The sequence below is a fragment of the Chrysochloris asiatica genome, unplaced genomic scaffold (assembly GCF_000296735.1).
Source record: "Chrysochloris asiatica unplaced genomic scaffold, ChrAsi1.0 scaffold00156, whole genome shotgun sequence".
In the NCBI taxonomy this organism is placed as follows: domain Eukaryota; kingdom Metazoa; phylum Chordata; class Mammalia; order Afrosoricida; family Chrysochloridae; genus Chrysochloris; species Chrysochloris asiatica.
Window position 1 is genome coordinate 7,087,023 of NW_006408674.1, and position 25,615 is coordinate 7,112,637.

The 25,615-nt window shown below is 43.1% G+C and overlaps 2 protein-coding genes across 2 annotated transcripts in view; both read left to right on the forward strand.

The window, feature by feature from the left end:
* The window catches only part of BTBD1 (BTB (POZ) domain containing 1), a 71,724-nt gene extending 68,193 nt beyond the window's left edge, over positions 1 to 3,531 (forward strand). The window contains 2 exon segments of the mRNA XM_006878286.1: positions 2,432 to 2,578; positions 3,016 to 3,531. Coding sequence (XP_006878348.1) covers positions 2,432 to 2,578; positions 3,016 to 3,174 — 306 coding nt within the window. The 3' untranslated portion in view covers positions 3,175 to 3,531.
* Positions 3,532 to 12,333: 8,802 nt separating this feature from the next.
* On the forward strand, positions 12,334 to 19,683 carry LOC102838765 (chromosome unknown open reading frame, human C15orf40). Its single transcript, XM_006870949.1, has 4 exons — positions 12,334 to 12,447; positions 14,133 to 14,259; positions 17,707 to 17,834; positions 19,588 to 19,683. Exons 1-4 carry the CDS (start codon positions 12,334 to 12,336, stop codon positions 19,681 to 19,683), a joined length of 465 nt encoding a protein of 154 aa, XP_006871011.1.
* The last annotated feature ends 5,932 nt before the right edge of the window (positions 19,684 to 25,615 follow it).

Genomic DNA, 25,615 nt, shown 5'->3' on the forward strand with positions numbered 1-25,615 from the left:
CTTTACGGGAGCAGAACGCCTCATCTTTCTCCTGCGGAACAGCTGGTAGTTTCGAACTGCTGACCTTGCAGTTCACAGCCCGATTTGTAACCACTATGCTGTAGTGTTCCCCTAAATTCTTCTGAATTTTTTTCTGTGTTGTCCTTGCTTTCTGTCAATCTTTAGAAGGTACCTAAATTCTTTCATTCTTTTGAATTCTTTCTCAGGTAGTTCCATTACCATTATACCATTACCTTTTCTTCCTCAGAAATTTTTCTGGCTCTGCATCTTGGTCATTTTGTTTGATCCATTCTCTGTATCTTCACGAGAGCTAAAATATTCTATTGTCTCCAAGACATTGGGTTGTCAACTGTATTTGTATTTAATTTGTTTTTGTATGTTGGTGTGTTCTTAGGCTAGTATCAATGGCCCTTTTGTGGGTGTGATTAGAGAATGGAAATGTGTGCACCATTTTCCATTTGCCATTCATGCAGCTCAGGTTAGGGTGGGTTTGGCTGGTGTTGGCATAGCCTACTGTTTATCTGGTGGTATGTTGCTGTTGATAAGTGCTGTTGAGTCAGTTCTGATTCATAGAAACCCTATGCACAATAGAAACAAACACTGCCTGGTCCTGTGCCATCCTCAGAATTGTTAGTAGTATAGGAGCTGGTATTGGCTCCTGCCCAGTGGGTGGAGCTGCAGAAGGTATGGTTGTGATTGGGTTATGTGGACACTGTTGCTGTCTCCTGTTGGACAGGGCAAGAGGAGAAAACCCGCAGAGAGAAAACAAAAACAGAATAAACAAGCAAGCAACAATGAAAACAATATACTAAAGGAAAGAGAAGAAACAAAAATGGGCAGCAACAGGAAAAAGTGCATGTAATAACTAAAAAGAGAAAAAGGGGGACAGGAAAATAGAGATATTCAAGAGAAAATATGAGGAAGAGAAAAAAGTACTAAAAAAGAAAGGGAAGCTGAAAAGAGAATGAGACTAGAGAGTAGTAAAGAAAAGTTAAGAGGAGAAGATGGTAGAAATGAGAAACTAAAAATATGAAAATGGAGATAGAAAGGATAAAAATCAAGGGATGTGAAAGAGAGGGAGAAGGAGAAAAAAAATTATAAAAGCAACTAAAGAAAAATTAACAAGCAAAAATCCAGTGCAGTTGTGAAGTATGAGAGGAGAAAACTCTGGGGGGCTCCTGACAGCCCAGGAACTCACCTGGTGGGAGGAGGAGGGGTGTGCCAGTTTGGTAGATGGAGTTCCTATAAGACCTATGTGTTCTCTGTATTCGGGGCACCAAATCCAGAAGTAGTTCCTGAAGGCCCTGTAGCTTTCTAGTTTCAGTGTATGTCAGGACCAGACAGCAGCTGTGAGGGCAGGGTAACTGACTGAAGATTCCTACTTGTCTCATTCTGGCCTGGAAACTCCGTAGATCTGGTGCAGAGCTTGCCTGAATCCAGGTGCCAAGGTGGCCCAGTGGGCAACCCACCTCACACTGGCTCAAACCACATGTCTCTGAACTCCTGGAGAGCAGTGTCTATGCTGCAGTTGGAAGAGGGTGGTGGCCAGCTTCACCTTTGTTATCCAGGGGAGTATAGGGAACAAGGAGGAATCGCACCATTTCCATCACACATTTGTGCCATTCCTTCACAAGTCCATCTCCTTTCACAGCTCCTGCTCTGCTTCTCCTCCCAGTAGTTACTCAGTCCACTGCTCTAACCTTTCCTGAAGCTTAGGTTCCAGGATTGTCCTCTGGGTCTGTTTCACTAGGTCTCCACATCTTTGTTGTAGAGGGTCTTTATAGTGCATCTGCCTAGTCCGCCATCTTGCCAGAAATCCCTAATATGTAATGTTATAACAAAATTTGTATTTCAGTATACTTGCCAAAGGAACCAGAAAGCCCATTTGCAGTATTTTAAGTTCTGAGTTACAATGGCACTTCCCACCGAATAGGTCATCTTCATAGCAGTGGCTGACCTAATCATGGCATTAAGTTAAAAAGACAAAATCTTAAGATTCTGAACCTTCATATGCCTGAGAACTACATATAAGTTCTTTTTAATGTCAGTAAATGGGAAGTGCAGGGGAAGTCTCCTAGCAACAAAGACCAAGGCTAACAAGGAATAAAAGCTCATTTCCCTCAGATATCTAAAAGCCACACATTCTAAAAACCCAGTTCCCAAGCTGTGTGTTCTTCATGGTTGCTCCTCTTCCCTACAGCCAAGCCCTGTTAACCTGGCGTCCTCCCAATCCTTGCTGTGATGAATGAATGATAAACAACTGCTTCCTGGCAGCATGCTTAAAACCATCTTGCCTCCACAGACATAAGTAGAAGAAAACAGCACAGACTTAGTAACCTGCTCTGTTCCTTTAAGGGCTTCGTATACTTTTCTGTCGTATTTTGTTTTTAGTTGGTTTCACTTAAATGTATTTATTCTTTAAAATTTACAGATCATTGAATATGAAAAAAAACAAACCTTGGGACAAAATGATACCGGATTTAGTTGCGATGGGACCTCTAACACATTCAGGGTCATGTTCAAAGACCCTATAGAGATCCTGCCCAACGTGTGCTACACAGCTTGTGCGACACTGAAAGTAAGAGTCATGCAGCATGTTCCAGATGGGGAGCTCACGGGGCCCGTGGTTTTCTCTTAATGCCACAGAAGCTGAGGGTCACCGACAGTAGATCCTCTTAGTAAGGGAAGAAAGGAAAGTGTGAGGGAAAAGAGAAGTGCTTGTCAGCCCAGCTCTGCTCTGAAAAGAAATAATTTAATGAAGAAGTACCTCTTTGTTTAAGTAGAGATTGGATGCTGTACAGAAGATAAAATAATTATATGAAAACCTTTTCACTGTTCGCTAATTAACTTTTGCAAAACATTTTATCATTAGATGACTGAGTTATTGAATTTTAGTGTATGATGTCACCATAGCATAAAATGGTATACAGAAGTTCTAATGTAATACAGTAGTCTAATTAAAACACCAGTGCTTATTAAATGAAAATTACTCATGAACTTTTTGTTCTCATTTAGGGTCCAGATTCCCACTATGGCACAAAAGGATTGAAGAAAGTAGTACATGAAACACCTACTGCTAGCAAGACTGTTTTTTTCTTCTTTAGTTCCCCTGGCAATAATAATGGCACTTCAATAGAAGATGGACAGATACCAGAAATAATATTCTATATATAATTTAGCACCATAATACACCTTGGCTAAACAGTACCGTGTAGTCTAGTCCCCAAAGACCACAAAAAATAGTTTGAGTATTATGAATATTTATAAGATAAGAAACATTTTAGTTTCTTAAAAGAAATAGAAAAACATTGATTTAAAGGCAGATTTTCCATTTTCTAATAACCTTAGAGGGATAAGAGAACTGAGTTTAATTGTTTTTTTAAAAAAGCAGCTATTTCAGCTTTCTGTTGTGTACTATAGATCAGCTGACTTGTGGTCTTTCAGTAGTTTTGTAATTGAAAGACTCTTGATATATAGAGCTGGTTTGGTTTTTGTTGTAACTATTTTGAAGGTTAAGTAAAGTGAGATGGGTCGGTATTCCTACAGAATTCCTATTAACTCAAATACTAATTTTGGAAAATTAAGAAAACTGTCTTTATATTTGGGGTTTTGAGATATTAAGAAACTGTGAAGAAACTTGTTAGCATTTGGAATAGTAGTAAACGTAGAATAATAAATACCCAAGAAAATTTCAATGTATTTACAGGAAAGGATATTTTATAATAGTAATGTGTTACATATTACAGTTTTAAACTATAAGTGTAGTTTATAATGTGATATAAAGAAAGGCTCTAAAGGTGTAGTCTAATCTAAAACTGGATTCTTCATCACTAATTTGCACCACTATACTGGTCTATCTCTGTGGGGCAGGGGATGCTGCGGAAAATTCACAGGATTTAGATGATGATGATGATTGGATCAACAGATAACAGTTCCCCCTCTAGGGTGCCCAGAATCTTACTTAGCAAGAAACAGAATAAAATACTGACATATTTCTGACAGTTACTTTGAAACTTTAAAGGTATCAAACAGAATCACTCCGCCTGAAAAGTATGTTTTCTGTCACCTACACAATTTATCCAAGAAGTAAAATATGTGTATACTTGTGACATTATTAACATTACTGGTATAGCTCTGGTAGGAGAGGATCGGAAGAATGACTGAGTGACATTTATATACTTTTCTATAAAGCAAATTATTTTATATAAATGAAGTAATAGTATTCATTTCTTCCCTTGAAAGTGATTATCTTTTTTAAAACTTAAGTATAATTAAATTTAAGATCTATCAAATAGTTGAAGAGAGTTAAAAAAAATATTTTTAAAAATGTAAGTATCAATTTACAAAGAATTCTTTTCCTAAATGTAATTAGGATTTAAAATTTTTTCATCCAAAATAGTATTTCGTTTTCTTTTTCCAAGAACATGGCGAGCTGTGTTGGTGGCAGAGATTTCTTGGAGTTGTGGAAGAAAAGGGCAGTAGGCTCTCTGGTATCACAGACCTGATGGCTGTAAACGTCAGCTAACCTCAGTGTCTGTGGAATGCGTGCTGCTGGTAAACTGAAGGGTGACCAGCAAACACTGGAGGAACCATTATACAAAAGGATTCTGCCTTCATAGCTATGGTAGACCAGAGATAAATTCATGTGTTTTGATGTTTGAGGTATTTCAAATGTCTCGGGTGTGTTCTAATGAACAATGATTGTAACTAAATGTAGCCATAGAAGGTCCACAAAATGGGACTGTTTACAGACAGTGGGACAGCCCCGAGAATTTTCTTTCTTTTTTAATAATAAATATCTATTATCCTTTTTTTTTTGGCTTTTTGTCATTTGTCTCTTCTAAAAGTTGAACGTTAAGACACCACTTTGCAACAATTATTGTTGTTAAGTGCCGTCGAGCCAGTGCTGACTCATAGCAACCCTATATAGGGTTTCCAAGGAGCGGCTGGTGAGCTTCAACATCTGACCTTTCCGTTCAAACCGACTTTGAAATTCAGCATATTAACCCACAGTGCCAAACTTTGCAACAGTAGTTATAGTTGAGATTTTTTTTAATTTATGGAAGGAATGCAACACAGATTAAGAATGCCATGTTGCTGATGTTTTATATTACCACAATAATAAGTACTGCTGCCATCTATTGCTTTGTGGTCTCAGGCTTTTTCCGTAGTGGTTACGAATCGGGCTGCGAACCGCAAGGTCCGCAGTTCGAAACTACCAGCTGCTCCACGGGAGAAAGATGAGGCGATCTGCTCCCATAAAGATTTACAGCCTCGGAAACCCTGTTCAGGGTCGCTATGGGTCGAAACCGACTCGACGGCACTTAACAACAACAATAATCTCAGTAGGCAGGGGAATGAGGGCTGGCCTGTTACTCGCTGTAATTGTGTGAGGACCCTCTCACAGCTGTTTCTTATTAACAATAACTGAGTCGATTCTTACGCAGCAGGCTCTACACTAAATACTTAACTTACATTCTCCTTTGTTTCTCACGTAAGCACTATGAAGTTCACAGGCAATGAAATGTATGTATTTTAAAGGTCAGTAATTGGTGGGAGGTGGTTTTAAACCCAGATGTATCTCCCAAGCTACAGTTAGAAATATGTTCTTTTTCTGGGTTCAAAAGTAAGATGTATGTCACCATTCTCAAATTTTAAGATGCAAAATGTTAACTAGCTAATCTGCATTTACTATGGAATAGAAGTATTTTCTGTTTGAAGTTACTTATTACCAAGATCAGTTGGCATAACATAGTCCAGAAAGAACAACATTCCACTTTGATGATAGCCAGTGGGGTCTAAAAAGTTCGTGAACAGTCATCTAATGTGCAACTACTGGACTCTCAAACTCATAAAAAAGACCAGTCTCACTAGTTGAATAAAGACTAGAGAAACCCCAGAAACTATGACCCTTATTCACCCTTCAAGTCTGGAAATAAACTCACCCCTGTGACTCCATTTTCCGCCAAACAATAGACAGTTCTACAAAGGAAACACAGCAATACTAGTGAGGTATGCACAGCAGAGCAGTACAGTCAGCCATTCGAGACCAAAAGGGCATCGTTTACCCAGCACAAAGTTCAGAAGGATTCCGAGGAAAAACAAAAGTGTGATGCGTTTCAGTATTCACCCAGCAAAGTAAGATTGATTAATTTTTTATCAAAGTACGTTTTTCTCTTGTTAAGTGCCATCCGGTTGGTTCCAAATCATAGTGACCCTGTATAGGATTGCCAAGAAGTGGCTAGTGGGTTTGAACCACCAACCTTGTAGTTAGCAGTCAAGTGCTTACCCTAAAGCGCTACAACAGGACTCCAAGTAGAACCTTTTGTTTTGTTTTGTTTTTCTTATGAATTATGTGATAGTTTACATGGGAGAACATTAGCTTTACATTCATCCTATGATATATTGTTTCATTGCCATAGTTACAATCCCCTCCATCCATCAACCAAAGGGTATATACCCCGCAGTCCTGCCCCTCGGTCGTCAGCACACAGCCCCTTTTCCTCTATGGGTCTAGAGTCCCCAGCTGTTCCATCTCTGCCTCCATCTCTGGTGTCACTGTTTCTCTGGGTAGGGTCCTGCTCTCCGCTCTTCTCTCTTCATGGTCCCAGGGACCTCCGCTCCCGAACTGCAAAGTCAACAACTCCCCTCCTTTTGCTACACAACGTCTACCTTTACATTTCCAACCCTCACAATCAGTCCTGATAGCAATTATTCACTATTGTACCACAAGAGTACTATCCCCATCTTCTTTCATCAGCTCCACCCAGACAGATTGGATACTACTCATTGGAGATTCTACCTTCCTCCATGCCTTTTGGATCTACCTCTTGAAAGCTTGTAAGCCTGTCACTTCTTGCCTTTGGAGTCCCCCCATTTTGGGTAGCCAATGTCCAAGTTGCCCATCCCTGTCTACCCTGTGTGTATGGAGGGGCTGGGAACCATCCTTGCTGTAAAGATGTGTTCCCTCTTTTGAGCTACTGCATCCATAGGTGTAGGTCAAGTTCATCAAGTTGTATCAGATTATTCTTTTTTTCCCCCCTCTTCTTTCTTCTAGTTGAGTTCTGATCAACCATTGAAGCCAGGTCAATGAGTGTTATCTGTAAGTTGTGGGTGTTCTTGTGCATATGCCCTCACTTCTTATCAGCTGGATGCTTCACTCTCCACTCTAGTCCTCTGTAGCTATGTCACTGTCTCTGAGCCCAGGAGTCCCCAGGTCTTGCCATACTGCTGGCCAACAAGGTCTCCACCTGGGTTCACAGAAGACCATTGAACGTGGTCAGTCTTAGCTCTCGACTTCATTGCTGTTTTTCCCTCACTTCCCCTTATCGGTGACCAGTGTGGTCACCCATCAGACCGCATGCCTGCTTGTGTATTCCCCCTGAGTCTTAGTCTTGGAAAGGAGTTTGCCCTGAGGGGACTCGACCACTTGCCTTGATGTCTCCTGGGTGAGCAACTTCCTTGTTCTTGTAGTAGTCAGTCGGACTGCTGTTACTGTTTTATATTTTTCCTGTAGGTCTTTCTTTCAAGAAGTATATTCTGTTCTTCTAGCCACTCCAGGCTGGTCTGCTTGTCCTTCAAGGGGAGAATTCCCACCTCAGAAGATTCTGGATGGGGTTCTGGATTCCACCTGTGGTCTTATGTAATGCAAAGGCTCCGCAGGAAGCGTCCTTCACTGGGCAAGATGTAGCCCCATTTTAGATATTCCAATCAGTTATAGGCAGAAGACGGACTTAAAAGCTTTCTATGGTGATAACTTCTGGCTATTCCTTTTTCTCCCTGCCAAGTGTCTGTTTTACAGTGTAGAACCTATTTTTATTAGCTTCCATGACCCTATGCACAAAAGAATGAAGCACTGTCTGGTCCTGCACCATATTCAGAATTGTTATGCTTGAGCCCATTGCTGATACCATTGTGTTTCCCCATCTCGTTGGGGAGCGTCCTCTTTTCTGCTGACCTTCCACTTTACCAGGCATGATGACCTTCTCCAGGGACTGGTCAGCCTGATAATATGCCCAAAGTATGAGAGATGAAGTCTTGCCATCCTGGACACTAAGGAGCATTCTGGCTGTTTTTATTCCAATACAATTCTTTGGAAGCAGTCCACAGCACTTTTAATATTCTCCAACACCATTACTCAAGTACATTAATTCTTTTACAGTCTTCCATATTCACTGTCCAACTTTCACATGCAAATATATGAAGCGACTTAAAATGCCACACATGGCTTGGGTCAGGCACACCTTTGTCCTCAAACTGACATCTTTGCTCTTGAACACTTCAAAGAGGTCTTGTGCAGCAGATTTGCCTTAGTGTAATACCTCATTTAATTTCTTGACTGCTGCTTTCATTACTATTTATGGTTGATCCAAGCAAAATGAAGTCTTAGACAACTTCAGTCTTTTCTCCATTTGTCTTGATGTTACTTATTGGTCCAGTGGTGAGGATTTTTGTTTTTTTCACACTGAGGTGCAACCTATAGTGAAGGCTGTAGTCTTTGACCTTCATCAGTATTTTAAGTCCTCTTGCTTTCAGAAAGCAAGGTTGTATCATCTGCATATTGTTATTGTTAAGTACCATTGAGTCAGTCTGACAAAGCAACCTGGTACAGGGTTCCCAAGGAGTGGCTGGTGAGTTTGAACTTGTGGTTCAAACTGACCTTGCAGTCCTGTGCTTATCCTATAGTGCCACACCAGGACTCCATCCATGTACAATTATCATCCATTAACAATCTACATATAGTAGGTTGTTAATGAGTCTTCCTCCAACCCCAGTGCTGAGGTATTCATATAATTTAGCTTCTCAAATTAGTTGCTCAACATACAGATTGTTGTTGTTAAGTGCCGTCGAGTCAGTTCCGACCCATAGCGACCCTGTACAGGGTTTCCGAGGGTGTAAATCTTTACAGTAATAGAAAGCCTCATCTTTCTTCCGCAGAGCGACTGGTAGTTTCGAACCGCTGACCTTAAGGTTCGCAGCACGATTCGTAACCACTACGCTACCAAAGCTCCTCAACATACAGATTAAGTATGGTGAAAGAATACAACCTTCAACACACCTTTCCTTATTTTAAACCATTCAGTGTTTCCTTCTGTTTGAACAACTGCCCCTGATCTATGTACAGTTCTTCATGAGCACAATTAAGTGTTCCAGAATACTCATTCTCTGCAATGTCCATAGCTTGTCATAAGACACACAATCGAAAGCCTTTGCCTACTCAATAAAGCACAAGTAAACATCTTTCTGGTATTCTCTGATTTCAGTCAAGATCCACCTGATGTCAGCAGTAAGACCCCTAGTACCTTGTTCTCTTCAGAACCTGGCTTGAACCTCTGGACGTTCTCTGTCGGTTACAGGGTTTTACTTAAAGTAAATCTTGAAATACTATTTTTAATGGTGAATGCAATGCCATTCCTCTTCAATTTATCTCTCTAGGCATAGTAAAGCGGTGATTGTCCGGCTCAAAATGGCCAATACTGTCCATTTTAGCTCACTAATGCCTAGGATATTGATGTTTATGCATTCCAGTTCATTTTTGCCAACTTCCAGTTCTCCTATATTCATACTTCGAACATTCCATGTTCCAATTATTAATGGATGTGTACAGCTGTTTCTCCTCATTTTGAGTTGTGCCATATCAGCAAATGAAGGTCTCAAAAGCTTTACTCCATTCTACTTCAAGGAGGCAGCTCTTCCCCAGTCATATTTTGAGTGCCTTCCAATCTGAGAGGCTCATTTTCCGGCTCTGTATCTACCAGTATTCTGGTGTTCTTCATTATGTTTCAGTATTCAATATTCTGGTAGTGTTGCACTGCTATTCATAAGGTTTTCAGTGAATTTATATTTGAAAGCAGCCTGTTATTCTTCCTAGTCTGTCTTAGTCTGGAAGCTCATCTGAACCTTGCCCACCATGGGTGACCCTGCTGATATTGTAAATACTGGTGGCCTAACTACCAGCATCACAGCAACATGCAAACCACCACATTATGACAAACTGACAGATGAGTAATGCATATCAATGATATTGTCCAATGATTTCCGCATTCTGTTGGATCACCTCTCTTTGAAATGGGCACAGATATGGATCTTTTCCAATCAGTTGGCCAGGAAACTCTTTTCCAGATTTCTTGGCATAGATGAGTGAGTTCCTCCATTGTTGCATCAGTTTGTTGAAAGATTTCAATTTGTATTAATCAATTCCAGGGCCTTGTTCTTTGCCAATGCTTTCAGTGCACCTTGGACTTCTTCCTTAAGTACCATTTTGTTCTTGATCATATGCTATATCTTGAAATGGTTGAACATCGACCATTTCTTTTTGGTACAGAGACTGCATTCTTTCCATCTTCTTTTCATGCCTTTTGCATCATTCAGTACTTTTCCCATTGTTGCTGTTGTTAAGTGCCCTAAGTTGATTCCAACCCATAGTGATCCTGTATAGGGTTTTCAAGGATCGGCTGATGAGCTTGAACTACCAACCTAGATTCATACTTTATACATTCCATTTTCTTATCATCAATCGATGCTTACAGCTGTTTCTAAGGAACCCTGGTAGCTTAGTGGATTGTGAATTGGGCTGCTAAATGTAAGGTCAGTAGTTTGAATGTACCATGAATGTACCAGGCGGTCAGCTTAAGAAAGGTGAAGCTTTCTGCTCCTGTAAAGATTTATAGAAACCCTGTACAGGGTCACTTGGAGTTGGAATCGATTTGGTGGCACACCACCACCATCGCCACCACCACCACTGCAGTTTCTCCTCAAGTTGTGTCCCATCAAATGAAGGTCCTGAACGCTTTGCTCTGTTCATGTCATTATGGTCAACTGTACTTTGAGGAGGCAGCTCTTCCCTAGTTGTATTTTGAATGCCTTCCAACCTGAGAGGCTCATCTTCTGGCACTGTGTCTGACAATGTTCCACAGCTATTCATAAGGTGCTGAATGGCTAGCCATTTGGATTATGCCTCTGCTTCCAGGAAGCTCCACTGAAACCTGTTTACCATGGGTGACTACTGGAATTAAAATACTGGTGCCATAGATTGCAGCATCACAGCAACATACAAGCCACCACAGTATGACAAACTCACAGATGAGTGGTGGTCTCAAGCTTTCGTTACATAGAATCACTTGTTAAGTGCCTTTGAGTGGGTTCCAACCCATAGCAACCCTGTATAGGGTTTCTGAGGAGTCACTGGTGAGCTTGAACTGCTGACTGCGGTTCAAACCGACTTGGCAGTTCAGTGCATGAACTCACAGCGCCAAACCAGGACTCCTCTAATCACTTGCCCCCTCAATATGTCTACTGGGATGCCCCATTGGTATCTCAAACTCTAGGTCAAAATCTGAACTCAGCTCTGCAGACGCCCCAAACTTTTCCTTGGCCCCCGACTTGGCATCATCCTTGACTTTTCAGTCTTATTCCACATCCAGCCATTCCATAGTTCTGACCATCCTAGTTCCAGAATGTCCTTGAAACAATCCTCCATCCCATGGCCATTACTCTGGTAGGTGGTCCATTTACTCATGAAATAAATGTATGTAAGGGTTAAACCATCTACCTGTGGGCTGTAGACGCAGCGTGGAGCTCTGTCTGCACCTGCTGTTGGCTGCACGAGCGAGAAGACACCTTGCTCTTCTCACTTCTCTATGCAGCTCACTTCACTGAACTCCTGCGGCTTGTCAGGTGAAGTGACGATAGCTTTTAAATTTTTAAAAAAGACCAGAGGTGATACAATTTCCCCGCAAGGTAAGGAGGCATTCACGACATAAGACTCCAGGTCACCATCTCTCCTTCTCTTTCTTGGCTGGAGAAAGATGTCGTGTTTGGTAAGGTGGAGGAGGGTCAGACCCCCAACGAAATGGATTGGCCAAATGGCAGCATCGATTTGCTCAAGCGTGGTAACGATAGTGAGGTTGGCCCAGGACCAGGCAGTGTTTCGTTCTTCTGTGCATAAGGTCGGCACTGACTTGATGGCACCTAACAACAATCTCAATGAGAAGGAGCTCTGGTAGCGTAGTGGATTATAAACTGGGCTGCTAACCTCAAGGTAACTCGAATCTACCAGTCGCTACACGGGAGAAAGATGAGGCTTTGTGCTCTCGTCAAGATTTTCAACCTCGAAAACCCTATACAGACGGTCGCTGTAAGTCGAAATCAACTCGGAGGCATGCAACTACCACCACATCTATGAGGGACGACCAGAGTGCTCCCGCTGGCCGGAAGGGGTCGCTCTAAGGCGGAGCAGATACTCCGTGCGCTGGGGTCGCTCTTGCTCGCTGCTCACGCAGGCGCAGAGGACAGTTCCGGCACCGGGCCGCCCTTTGCAGCTCCCTGGCGGGCATGCTGCGGCTCGGCAGCGTGCAGCGGCAGTTGTGGGCAGTCTTCGATACTTGGTCCTCTGCGCGGCTCCCTTTTGGCGCCGACATGCCGAAGAAGGCTGGTGCAACGAACAAGGCCAGTGAAAAGTCCTGTGTCACCTAGAGGGTGGGCCGCAGGGATGCTTGCTGAGGAGCGCGAGGGGAGGAGAAGCGAACCCTGTGGGTCCCGGACCAGGTGGGGCGCGATGAGTGCGTGGGTGAGAGGCACCGCCCGCAGTTTGTTGTCACTCGGTTCCGGGCCCAGGACAGCCGGGTTGGACAGCTTCCTTTAAGCCCCTGCCTTAGAGCCTTGGCCCGGCGGCACCCGAGGTTCTTCCAGAACTGGGTCTGTCGCCTTCATCTCGCACACACCCAGGCTAGCCCTCCATGGTCCAGCATACTAGTAACGTCCCTGCTGTCAGGAGCACATCGCTCCTACTTCCACCATGGACTCCCTGGTACGGCGCTGTGGGATCAGCACAGACTGCAAACTCCAGGGTCGGCGGTTCAGATCCACCAGCTGCTCCTTGGAAACTAGACAGGGTTATTGTGTGTCGGAACCGACTCCACGGCACTGAATAACAACTACTTCCATGCTTGCTTGGCTAAGCACTGCTGAGTTTCTAAAGAGTCAGCTGGAGCGTTGCCTCCTGCTACCAGCTTTCTGGTCTCCGAAGGCTGGATTGCCTTCGCTGTGTGCAGGAAAGCCTGTGCGTGCCCGTGTTGATGCACTTAGCATGGTGTCTTATAATCCTGATCATTCTCCCTCGACGCCCCTTTAGGGCACGGACTATGTATCTCTACTCACCTTGGTCGTGGGGCTCAGTTAATACTTCCTGAATGAACTGTTGAATGAAGACGCATGGAGGAGATTGTAATCACTGCAATAAAACGAAATAGGATAGGACGAGTGTAAAACCAACCTTTTCCTGTGTAAACTATCACTCAATTCACAATAAAAACGTTAAAAAATACATTAAAGGAATGGAGTTCATAGTACAGTTTCTGTCACATGTTGTTAAGTGCCGTTGAGTCGATTCTGTATAAGGGTTTCCAAAGACCAGCCTGTGAGTTTGAACCGCCAATCTTATGATTCAAGCCGACCTTGAGGTTGAGTTCTTATCCTACAGCGCCACAGCAGGACTCCACTCCGTCCCAGGTGGTGGTGGTGTGCCGTGGATGGAGTGGAGTCAGTTCTGCCTCCTAGCGACCCTGCACAGGGTCTCTGAAGCTGTAAATCTTTACGGGAGCAGAAAGCCTCCTCTATCTCCCGAGAAATGACTGGTACATAGTAGGCATTTAAATATCTGCCACTGTTCTTTTTCTCACCCCCGACACCTACACACATACCCACTTCTAGCCATAGTTGTTCACAGACAAAACATTTATTAGCTCCTACTCATTGGACACAAAGCTGAGTATTAAATAATCCCTGTTCCGGGATAATTGGAAGCATAAAGCTTGTGGTAAGCACCAGAACTAAGATGTAGGAGCCAGAGTCAGATCTTCCTAGGCAGGAGAAAGCACTTTGTGGGGTTGATGGGAAGACTTTATGGAAGAATTGAGTTGAGCCTTGAAGGAGGACAGGAATGCATTCTAAAACCAAAAACCAACCTCAGTTTATTTGGTGCTGATTCATGGCTTCTGTTCAGACCTCCCGGGACATGACTGATTAGTTTGTCTTGCTTAGAGATGCAGAGAAGTAGTGGGCAGATCACATTAAACGTGTGGGAAAATACATTATCATCTGTAAGATTGTAGTGTGGTTGTTGTCATTTTTAGGGTAAAAGCCAGAACAAGGAACCAGAACGACCACTTCCTTCCTCAGGTCCTGTGGCAGTTGATCCTAAAGGTTGTATCACCATCGCCATCCATGCCAAACCTGGCTCCAAACAAAATGCTGTAACAGGTATATTTGGACACCTGGGTGAGGTTCATGCTCGGGAAGGGTGCCGCCTCCATTCTTCCTTGATCTTGGTTAGCTGAAAGCTTATCCTATGAAAGTCAAATGTCTACTCCCTCTGAATCCTGATGTAAAGGTGCAATTCTAGTGTTTGAAAGTGAGTTATGTTTTTTATTTTTAAACATGCTAAACTATGAAAAACTGGATATTGTTCTTTTAAACATGGTATTTAAAAGAGACATATATAGAGACATGTGCATGCTATTTATTCTGTTTTTCCATTTATTCTGTTCCAAAAGTGGAGTCATTGACCAGAGAAAATAAGGAGAGACCGTTTCATTCAGTGTCAGGATCACTGGCCTAAGAAACCTTGGCCCAGTGCTCTTGAGTCAGTTTTGTCTCTAAGTGACCCTCTAGGACAGAGAGTACAACTGCCTCATAGGGTTCCCAAGGCTGAGAATCTTTATGGAAGCAGAATGCCTCATCTTTCTCCCATACGATGGCTGGTGGGGGCCAGCTGAAGGTTGGTGGGTAAATGCATTAACCACTGTGCCACCAAGGCTCCTCACTGCCTAAGGAAGGGGAGAGAATCTGAGAGGTTTTAAGTAAGTTGCCAGGGACAGTATTTCATGTGGTGCTGTGAGTTAAAGGGCTGGACTGCAAGGTCAGTTTGAAACGCAAGGTCGATGATTCAAGCTCACCAGTCGCTCCTCAGGAACTCTATACAGGGTCGCTATGGGTTGGAACAACAACAAAGATACCGTCAACTATAAAGTACATGAGCTTTTTATGTGTGGTACTGTAGGATAAGCAATAGACTGCTAACTGCAGGGTTGGCTGTTCAAACCCATGAGCCCCTCCTTAGGAACCCTGTACAGGGTTGCTGAGTCAGAACCAACTCGAGGTGAACCTGTATAGGATTTCTGAGGCTGTGAATCTTGGCAGGAATAGAAAGCCTCATCTTTGACCTGCAGAGTCACTGGTGGGCTCCAACCACGACCTTGTGGTTCATAAGCCAGTGCTTATCCTGCAGAGCCGCTGCACTCCCACTGATAGTTAAATGGAGTCGCTGTGTGGCACAAACAGAGACGTGTTTGACGGCTAACCGAAAGGTTGGCAGTTCGAACCCACCCAGAGGTGCTTCAGAAGAAAGGCCTGGCAATCGGCTTCAGAAAGGACTCCCCCTCCCCCAGCACCCTGTGGAGTACCGTGCTCCTCTGGCACAGGGTCACTGTAAATTAGAATCAATTCATTGCCAACTGTTAACAACTTCACACCTTTGTTGCTGTTGCTAAGTGTCATGGATTCAGTTCCATCTCAGAGACCCTGTGCATGGTTTCCAAGGAGCAGCTGGTGGGTATCAACTGCTGACCATGTGGCCCACAGTCCAGTGCTTATCCTACAGCACCATACCAGTCATCGATTACAAGACACGTCTTGATTTCAAAGATAGGAAAATGTGAAGATCTGTAACTTTAGAATCAATCAAGCCTGTGACAGGCCACTGGTGGGTACTGTAGTCCTGTTTACACAGGTAGAGTGTGATGTTGTAAGTATTGTCGAATCATGTGTGGAAATGCCTAAGTAACCCTAGGTGTAGGGTCATCTCCAGTGCACTTGCAAACTGTTTTCAGTAGATCCTGTATTAGCAGTAACAGGTTGCTCTTATGAAGGCTACACTAATGGAGAGGCTGGACCACTCTGTAAACTCATTCTTTGTCCATGGATTCCAAAACCTAAGTTCACATGCATTTCTGAATCAGATCATCCCTCCCTAGCTTGCGACCTTGGCCAAATTACCTTTCTGGTTTCTTTATTTTTAAAATGGAGATACTAATGGGCTATTGGAGTCCTGGCATCATGCTGTAGAATAAGTACTGGATTACTAACTGCACGGTTGGTGGTTCAAACCCACCAGCCACGCAAACGGGTGGGGAATGTCCGACCCACTGACGGGAATCATTTGGTTTGGTCCTGCCAATCTAGGTGCTTTTTTCATGATAACCTAAATTTATATTAAGTATAGGACAGAGTCCTGGTGTGGCGCTGTGGATTAATGCGCCAGACTGCAAAGCCATTTGAATTGCAAGGTCAGCGGTTCAAGCTCACTAGCTGCTCCTCGGAAACCCTATACAAGGTCACCATGGGTCGGAACCGACTCGACGGCACTTCACAACAACAACAATGTTATAAATAAGGAGCTCTGGTAGCGTAGTGGTTACGAATCGGGCTGCGAAATGCAAAGTCAGCAGTTCGAAACTACCAGCTGTTCTGCGGGAGAAAGATGAGGCTTTCTGCTCCCATAAAGATTTTCAGCCTCAGAAACCCTGTGCAGGGTCACTATGAGTCGGAACCGACTCCACGGTACATAACCACCACCACCAATGTTATAATATCCATGGCCTATGGCAGAAAAAAAGTTCCCACCTCTACCTTGGATTCCTGGTATGGCACTGTGGGTTAATGTGCTGGACTGAAAAGTTGTTTGAATCTCAAGGTTGGCAGCTCAAGCTCACTGGCCGCTCCTCAGAAACCTTATACAGGGTCTCTGTGGGTCGGAACCTACTTGACGGCACTTAAAATTAAATAACACCCCCCTACCTTAGAAACTGCATTGGGTTGCTATGAGTTGAAAGTGATTCCATGGCACTTAACAACAACAGTGGTATAATAGCATCTTCATAAAATCATTATAAGAAATAAACAAGTTAATATTAAGATATCTCTTAAAATGTGCATGCCCTTAAAATCAGTGTGTAGTAAACGGTATGTAAATTTTTACTGAGTTATATCATTAAATTAAAAAATATTAAAAATACATTTCACAGTATGCTTGCCATGAAGTGGTCTACCATTCAAAATCAAAAGGGCAGCATTTACCTAAAAACAGTTGAGAAGGGTTGGGAAGGTGGGTGGAATGGAAATGGAACCCCAGGGAGGAAGTGGGATGACTTGTTACGTGGAGGGGATTGCAGTTATTGAGATGAAACCAAGTGTAGGATCTATTGGATGTAGAGCACATTGTGTAGGCTTGGCATGATCAGCAGAGTAGGCCAAATAGCCGATTTATTTTCTGGATTTCTTTAATGGTGATGGTGGTGGTGTGCGTGGAGTCGGTTTGATTCACAGCGACCCTGTACAGGATTTCCGAGGCTGTAAATCTTTACGGGAGTTGAAATCCTCATCCCTCTGCTGCAGAACAGCTGGTAGTTTCAAACTGCTGACCTTGAGGTTAGCAGCCTGACTCGTAACCACTAAACTAGAGGCATATTTATCATGCTTAAGTTCCTCTGTGTTAAGTTTAATCATTTATTTACTGAGTCAGCTGTTATTAATCGAAAACCTTTATGTGTTTCAAAAATCAACAACCCTCTTTTGCAAAAATATCCTCACTTTGTAAAGAAGAAGAATGCTGTCAGGCCGTAAGGTTCCAGTGCACACGCTCTGTTTCAGATGTGACAGCTGAAGCCATCGGCGTAGCTATTGCTGCACCGCCGTCAGAAGGCGAGGCTAACGCTGAGCTCTGCCGCTACCTCTCCAAGGTCTTGGAACTCAGGAAGAGTGATGTCATTTTGGATAAGGTAGGCTTTACTCTCTTTTTAAACTTCTTTGATTAGTACACACTAATCAAGGAGTCCTGGTAGTGTGGTGAGTTGTGCACTGGGCTGCAAATTACAAGGTCAGACGTTCAAATCCACAAGCTGCTCCATGGGAGAAAGACAAGGCTTTCTGCTTCCGTAAAGATTTATAGTCTCAGAAACCCTATACGGGGTTATTATGGGTCAGAACCAACTAGACAGCACACACCCACCAACTAGACAGCACACACCCACCACAATCATATTAATAAAGTATTTGTTCTTTTCCAGTTACCTGAAAAGCCAAGTGTTTTATTCTTTAATATTCATACGATCACTAAAATCTGTAAGTTCTTCTAGCTAGCCTCCTTCATTCCCACTTCCTCAGCCCTTATTCAGAATGTCCATGCCATATTCTTCTGTTCCTTGTTTCCATCCTATTCTTTCTGAATTCATCCCTCTTTCTCTGTCAGATGAATCCTGCTCACCTCTCCGTTAAGTCACCCCACACTAAAAATCTAATAGGGTTCCTGTGGCCATCTCTATGAACAGGGCATCCGAATTTCTGATTGCCCACATTGTCCTCGCTCACTCGGAGGAACTCATTAGGAAGACAGGTTTGTGTGGAACCCCCAGTCCCTTGATTTTGGGAGTGGTTTCCCTTAGACTTGGTGAAGTAGAACCTGCAGGAGTGGGGCCAGCCAGGTTTATATTATATTTTGTCACGTTCTCCTTGCTTTCCCTGATCCGCACATTGTGTTGCTAACTACAAAGTCAGCAGTTTGAATATCCACAGGAGAAAGACGAGGCTTTCTGCCCCCGTAAAGATCTGCAGCCGCAGAAACTCTGTACAGGGTCGCTGAGTCAGAACCGACTCGGCGGCATATTGCCACCACCACTTGGTTTCCAGAGTGACAGAGATAGCTCCCCTTGGGATTCCAGTTGGCATTCAGAGCCGTTGAGTAGCAGGCTCTCCCTAAAATCGTCTGATCAGGCCCCTCACCTGGGCAGGGTCATCCCTGGTTCTCTGCCAGTGCTCAGGCACTGACTGCCCATAAAGTGCTAACTCTCCCTCCTCTTCCTGTGCAAATTCTACTCATTTAGATAAATCCCTGCCCAAAAGAGTCCCCTTTTAAAAGATGTGTTTCAAAGAATAGCCTTGTAAAAGATGTAGAGTCACAGCCCTTGGATGTGTGGTCGCTTTTGAAATTTCCATAAATGTGTGTGTCTGGATAATGTTGTGAAGTGCCATTGAGTCAGTTCTGACCCATAGCAACCCTGTATAGGGTTTCCCAGGAGTGACTGGTGAGTTTGAACTGCCACCCTTTCGGTCCAGTACATAAATCCACATCGCCGTATGTTTGGGATTGTTTTTATACAAAGTTTATATAAAATTGCAATATTTATTTTGGCAATTTAAACTTCTTAAATGTACACAAAATAATTCTTTGGAATAAGAGTATTTCAAATCTGGGTTCCATATTCATGTTGAATTTATTCCAAATTTTTTGTTATTCTAGAAATTGACATATAAAGACCCTAGAGAGTTATAAACATTTGTAATAAGTGGAATCTGAGAGTCTTTAATTAGACCTGAGTGACCAGAAATGCTAGCTCAGTGGCCAGGAAGCCCCAGTGTCCCCTGAGGGAGCTTGTGAGGACACAGTGCAACTGGAGATGGGCGAAGTCTGCTCTCTCCAACAGCATGAGAAAGTGCTAAGTGCATTATCCTAACACTGATTTCTTTTCCATCCAGGGTGGTAAGTCTCGTGAAAAGGTGGTGAAGATTTTGGCCTCTACAACTCCAGAAGAGATCCTGGGCAAATTACAAAAGGAAGCTGAAAATAAATAGAGGCAAGCAATGAAAACTAGATCCTTAAAGAGACTTTTTTTTATTGCTAAGAATACGGAGACTATTGAATAGGAAACACATTTAAATGCACAAAAAGCATGGAAATACATTTTTTAATAAATAGCCAAAAGAGAAGAAGAATTTTAAAAAGTTCTATTGAATATGGAATGCAGGATTTTAAATTCTGATCCAAACAGCTTGGAGCATGTTCGTCTGATTTAAGTGCATTACAAAATGACAGCTGGAAAGTGAGTCCTTTACATTTTATGGTGGGACTTCTGCCTCCCAGAGGCTCACACTGTACAAGACAGGATCAAGAACCTTGATTCCTAACTGAATGCAGTCTGTCCTGATTGTAAATGAAAGGGACATCTTTTCCACTTTTCTTTTACTTGTTTAGAATGTTTCTGGAGTCTTGAGGATTGCCTTCTAGTCCAGTTTTACAAGGGACAGAAGAATATCTGTCAAACTGTTTTGTATCTTACCTTGTATTTTAAATGCTTATTTAAATGCACAAGTGTTTTCTACATTGAGCATTTTATGAAGAAGTAAATAAGAATTTTAAGACTTGTAATTTAATGTGAATTATAATTTTTAAGATGGCGTTGAATTGTTTTCTCTTCTGAACACTGATGGTGAGTAACTGCAGTTATCAACTACATCAGTTCTTATGTGTCTCCAAAGATCTTTAAAAGAAGAAGAGGATCTGGAAACTATTTTCAGTATTTGTAAAAGCTGATTAGAAAAGGCATCTATATTAAGGCTTCAAAAGCTAGTAACCAATATCTTGTTTTTACCCATTCAGTGCAAGTTATAGTAAACATCGTTGTTAAAGTGCCATCGAGTCGGTTATGACTCAGTACAACCCTGTGTAGATTTTCCAAGGAGTGGCTGATGGGTTTGAACCACCAACCTTGTGGTTAGCAGTCCAGTGCTTATCCTACAGCGCCACACCATGACTCACATGGTAAACATAGTAAGGTAAATCATTTAACAATTTTGTGCTGACCAGAAAAGCTGATTTGTAGTTGTATACTTTAATAAATACATAAGAAACTTTATTGATATACAGAAATATTAAAAAACACAAAATCTGCAATAAGAAACTATAAAACCGTGTCTTGGTGATAAAAGAAGAGGGACCCACTCATCTAGTTGCTTTTGTTGTTAAGTGTCGTCTAGTCGATTCCGATCCATATACAGGGGTATAGGGCTTCCAAGGAGCAGCTGATGAGTTTGAACCACCAACCTTACAGTTCGAACGACTTTGCAGTCTGACGCATTAGTGCACAGTGCCACACCAGGAGTCCATTCATCTAGTACAGGTCTCTTGTTTTATTCATTGAAACCAATGCTAGAAAAGTTAGGTGTCTTATCTGAGATAATGTTATGCCCAGAATTCAGGGTCCCCAATGACCACCCAGGAGCCGTCACCGATGTAAATACATAAGGGTTGTTTATTCAAGCTCGAGCCAGGTCTCTAACCTCATCCGACGCAGCGGAATAGGGAAAGAGCCTCAAACTTTTTGTCTGCAGGGTTTTTATAGAGTTTTTAAACAGCTCAGGTTTCTCAGCTTTACAATCTTTGGATTGGTTAACAATTGGCAAACTATGAGATGTTACAGTTTAATTGGTCAGGACTGGTGGTCTTTGTTCTTAGGCTAGGGTAAAGGAAAACATCTGGCCTCTGGCCTTGAGCTGCCTGGCTATATATTATTTTCTTGGAGCTAGAGGACGTGCTAAAGCTTATATACGAAATGGATTCTTCTCTTTGGTCCTACAATAACATAGTGAACATTAATGGCAAGCTTGGATTAAAGTTCAGTTTATCTTCTAAACCATGATGTCATTCTACCTCTGTTTTACCTGATCTTGGCTTAAGAACTTTTACCACTCTTTCTCAACTCTGGTCTTCATGTATCTCACTGTTAACATGATTTTCTAGGTGACTAACAGAAACCCAACTCCAGCTGCCTTAAACAGTAAAGGGATTTGCTGGGTCACATACCTGGAAGTCCAGAGGTGAGTGTATGGGGCTTGTGTGTCTCAACTGCTCAATGAAAGACCCGCTGCCTTTGTCCGGACGCTTCAGCAGTGTCGGCTTCATCTTCAAGCCGGTTCCTTCAGGGTCGCTTCAGTACACACACAGCCCCCACCAATAAGGAAAGGCTGCTTGAGATAGCTGTAGCACTTCTTTTCCAAAAGTGACCAATCAGCTTCTTCTGTCTTAGCCCAGATTAGGTTACGTGAATCTTCTGAACTAGCTTCAGCGAATGCCATGCTAGAACGCATTACGTAAACCAGCGACTGGAGAAATGAGACTTGCCCTTATTTGTTCTTAGAGCCATCCTAAAGCTGGAGGTGAGGCCAGCACACTTCAAAGTAAAGGAGTAGGTACAGAATAAGAACCTGAAGACAAGTTGGGGAAAGTTATAAGGAATAGATCAAATTGTTGTTGTTAAGTGCTGTCAAGTCGAGTTTGACCCATAGCGACCCTGTGTAGAGTTTCCGAGGAGCAGCTGGTGAGCTAATGCTGCCAACCTTGCAGTTCAAATGGCTTTGCAGTCTGGCGCATTAACCCACAGCGCCACACCAGGACTCCAGATGTCGAATAGGAGCCAATACATACCCATTATGATAATCTCATTTTAAGTGGTCATATTTTAACATACTGTAATCTTTTTTTGTCTAATCTGTTTCTGGTGGGGAATGGGCAACCTGAAAGTATCTTTGAATAAAGAAGATTCCTTGCAGTGACACTTGGTTTTCAAAAACTTTTACAAGGTTTTTACTGGCCCAGGAGCTGTATTTTAAGACACAATTCCCCGCCTTGGTGTGGTGCTCCAGGCTAACGCGCTGGATTGCAAGGTCAGTTTGAATGAAAAGGTTAGCGGTTCAAGTTCACCAGCTGCTCCTTGGAAACCTTATACAGGGTCGCTATGAGTCAGAACTGACTCAAAGGCACTTAACAACAACAACACTGACCAGTTAGGGAGGTTTGTTAATGTGACTTTTTCAGCCAGGCCCGGGTCTTTTCTCTAAGAATCCTGTCTAAGGCCTAGTGACCTGGCATCATGTAGATAAAATCTCTTAACCCCATAGCATTTATTTGTCTAGTAACATAATTCCAGCCCTGCTTGCCCCATTAATTTAAGTGAATAACAGCTAGCAGTTTGTGAAATGACCCATTGTATTATTTTTTCTGTCCTGTGCAGTCCTGTCTTTTCTATCTTGTGTGTCTTGGCTCTGAGGCAACCAGAAATGAGGTCTGAAAGATGCTTTTCCTCCTCTGGTGACATTCTAGGACTGTGCCTGTCATCTGTCAGCTCTACCTTAATGATAATTGTTGTTGTTTGTTGTGTACCGTCAAGTCAGTTCTGACTCATAGAGACCCTGTGTAGAGTTTTCAAGGAGTGGCTGGTAGGTGTGAACCGCCCACCATAACAGTTAGCGGTGCTTGCAACTTTGCCTATACACCAATGGAACCTGGGAAGTAAAAACCTGACCAATACTACCCCTAAAGGCAGGAACAGAGAATTTAGACTCCTGACTCTTGTATTAATAGTATAATGTTCCACACTGTTCTCTTGGTGAGGGGTTGGAGAGAGAATCAGATGTAGGTGATACTTTGTTGGTGTTGTTAGGTGCTGAGGAGTTGGTTCTAGCTCATAAAAACCCTTTATAGGGTTTCTGAGGCTATAAATCTGTATGGGAGCAGAATGCCTCATCTTTCTCCCATAGGTGGGACCTTAGCAATATTTAAAGTTCCAAATAGCTAAAAACATAAACTTTGTTGTTGTTGTTTTTACGTGCCGTCGAGTCAGTACTGACTCCTACCAACCCTCTGCACAACAGAACGTAACACTGCCTGATCCTGGGCCAACCTCACAATTGTTGCCACGCTTGAGCCCATTGATGCTGCCACTTTGCCAATCTTTGCTTTGTCTTCCTCTTTTTCTCTGACCCTCCACCTTACCAAAGATGAGATCCTTCTCCAGAGACTGGTCCCTCCTGACAATATGTCTGAAGTATGAGAGATGAAGTTTGGCCATCCTGGCCTCCAAGGAGCACTGTGGCTGCACATCTTCCAACACAGATCTATTGGTTCTTTTGACAGTCCATGGCACTTCCAGTATTCTCCTCCAACACCACAACTCAAATGCATCCATTCTTCTCCTGTCCAGCATTCGCATACATATGAGGTTACTGAAAATACCATGGCTTGGGTCGGGTGCACTTCAGTCCTCAAGCTGACATCTTTGTTATTTTGTTATTTTTTGGGCTGTGGACTACCAGCTTCTCTTCTACAGATTCCAAGAGTTCTTGTCATTTCTCAATATGATGCAGAATATAACTGAGAACTCACCGTGGCCAGAGCTTTTTATTTCTTTTGTAGGTGCTACTCTGAGATAAAAGCAAACCACTTTTCTAACACATGTTACTGGTGGTGGTTATGTGCCGTGGAGTCGGTTTCGACTCGTAGCGACCCTGTGCAGGGTTTCCGAGGCTGTAAATCTTTACGGGAACAGAACGCTTCATCTTTTTTCCGTGGAACAGCTGGTAGTTTGGAACTGCTGACCTTGTTCACAGCCACTACACTACCAGAGCTCCTTAATACATGTGACTGTTGTTGTTGTTAAGTGCCATCGAGTCGGTTCCGACCCATAGCGACCCTGTACAGGGTTTCCGAGGGTGTAAATCTTTACGTGAGTAGAAAGCCTCATCTTTCTCCCGCGGAGCGGCTGGTAGTTTCGAACCGCTGACCTTAAGGCTCGCAGCCCAATTCGTAACCACTACGCTACCAGAGCTCCTTAATACATGTAACTAGAGACTAAAATTTGAGCAGCAGGATTTACAATCTACATCCATGAGGTGGCGCCATAATGCAACAGCAGAAAGCCACACACTTTTGGAGATGGGAATTGACTTGATTCTTTTAGAAATGAACAAATCCCTTCTGTATTGCCTACAACCAGACCCTGAGCCTTCTTTTATGGTCTTCTCTGGTACATTTTGTAGGCGTGTTGTTGCTGTCAAGTTGATTCTGACTCATGTTAGAGGAGTACTGCTCCTTAGGGTTTTAAGGTTGACCTTTTGGAAACAGATCCTCAGGCCTTTCATGAGGGCTCTCCGTGGGCTCAACCCCACTAGCCTTTTCACTAGTTGTCAAGTGCTTAACTACTTGTGCCACCCAGGGACTGCTTTCTTAGGCTTAGTCCTCTCCTAGCCTAAGTTTAGCTCAGGCCAGTTTGTTAACAGGGGCCCCAGAGTCAGCATGATCCCGAGACCCTCTTAACACTGTAGCTTTCAGAAACCTCTTTCAATCAGTAGTTTTGAAAATAGAATTGGGCTGAGCAGCAGGCAAGAAGCAGATTTCTAAAGCAGACACTAATTCATGAATTTAGTGAAGCGCATACCTGCCAGAGAGAACATGTGGTCAGTCAGCCCCTCTAGTCCGTACAGTCTGTCTCTTTGGGGAATCTCTTCAAGAAGCCAGTCATCATTTGAAGGCTATTTGGAGAGCTTGGGATCACAGCCAGGGAAAGTAGGGGCCAGGGAGCCATGACCACCCGACGCTGCTGCCTCTGCTGCAGGGATAGATGGTTCTGTTAGCTGACCGTAGTCCTTTAGTTGGGTCAGACAACACAGGAGCTTTTTATAAGCGCCAATAAGACCATCTACTCTGCCGACATAGACTTTCTCCAGACAACCTTACAATTCAACTGATGAGATTTCTAGCATTTATAACCCTCCTAGCTGTCTGCCACAGGGTCCATCTAATCTTTGATATTAGAGTTTGAAGGGAGTCCTCAAACTTTGTGGAGACAGGTCACAGTGCCTGTTTCTTTGTACTGTTTTCATATGTGGCTCGCGATATAATTCTGTGGGACAGCACTTTTTGTGAGATTAAATTCAGGCAGGCTGGAGTCCT

What these genes read in the sequence shown, in the direction of transcription:
- LOC102838765 (XM_006870949.1), top strand. Translation starts at nt 12,334, where the DNA reads ATGCTGCGGCTCGGCAGCGTGCAGCGGCAGTTGTGGGCAGTCTTCGAT. An exon ending in CAAACAAAATGCTGTAACAG is followed by an intron (nt 14,260 to 17,706) that starts GTATATTTGGAC and finishes GCTCTGTTTCAG; the next exon opens with ATGTGACAGCTGAAGCCATC. An exon ending in GTGATGTCATTTTGGATAAG is followed by an intron (nt 17,835 to 19,587) that starts GTAGGCTTTACT and finishes TTTTCCATCCAG; the next exon opens with GGTGGTAAGTCTCGTGAAAA.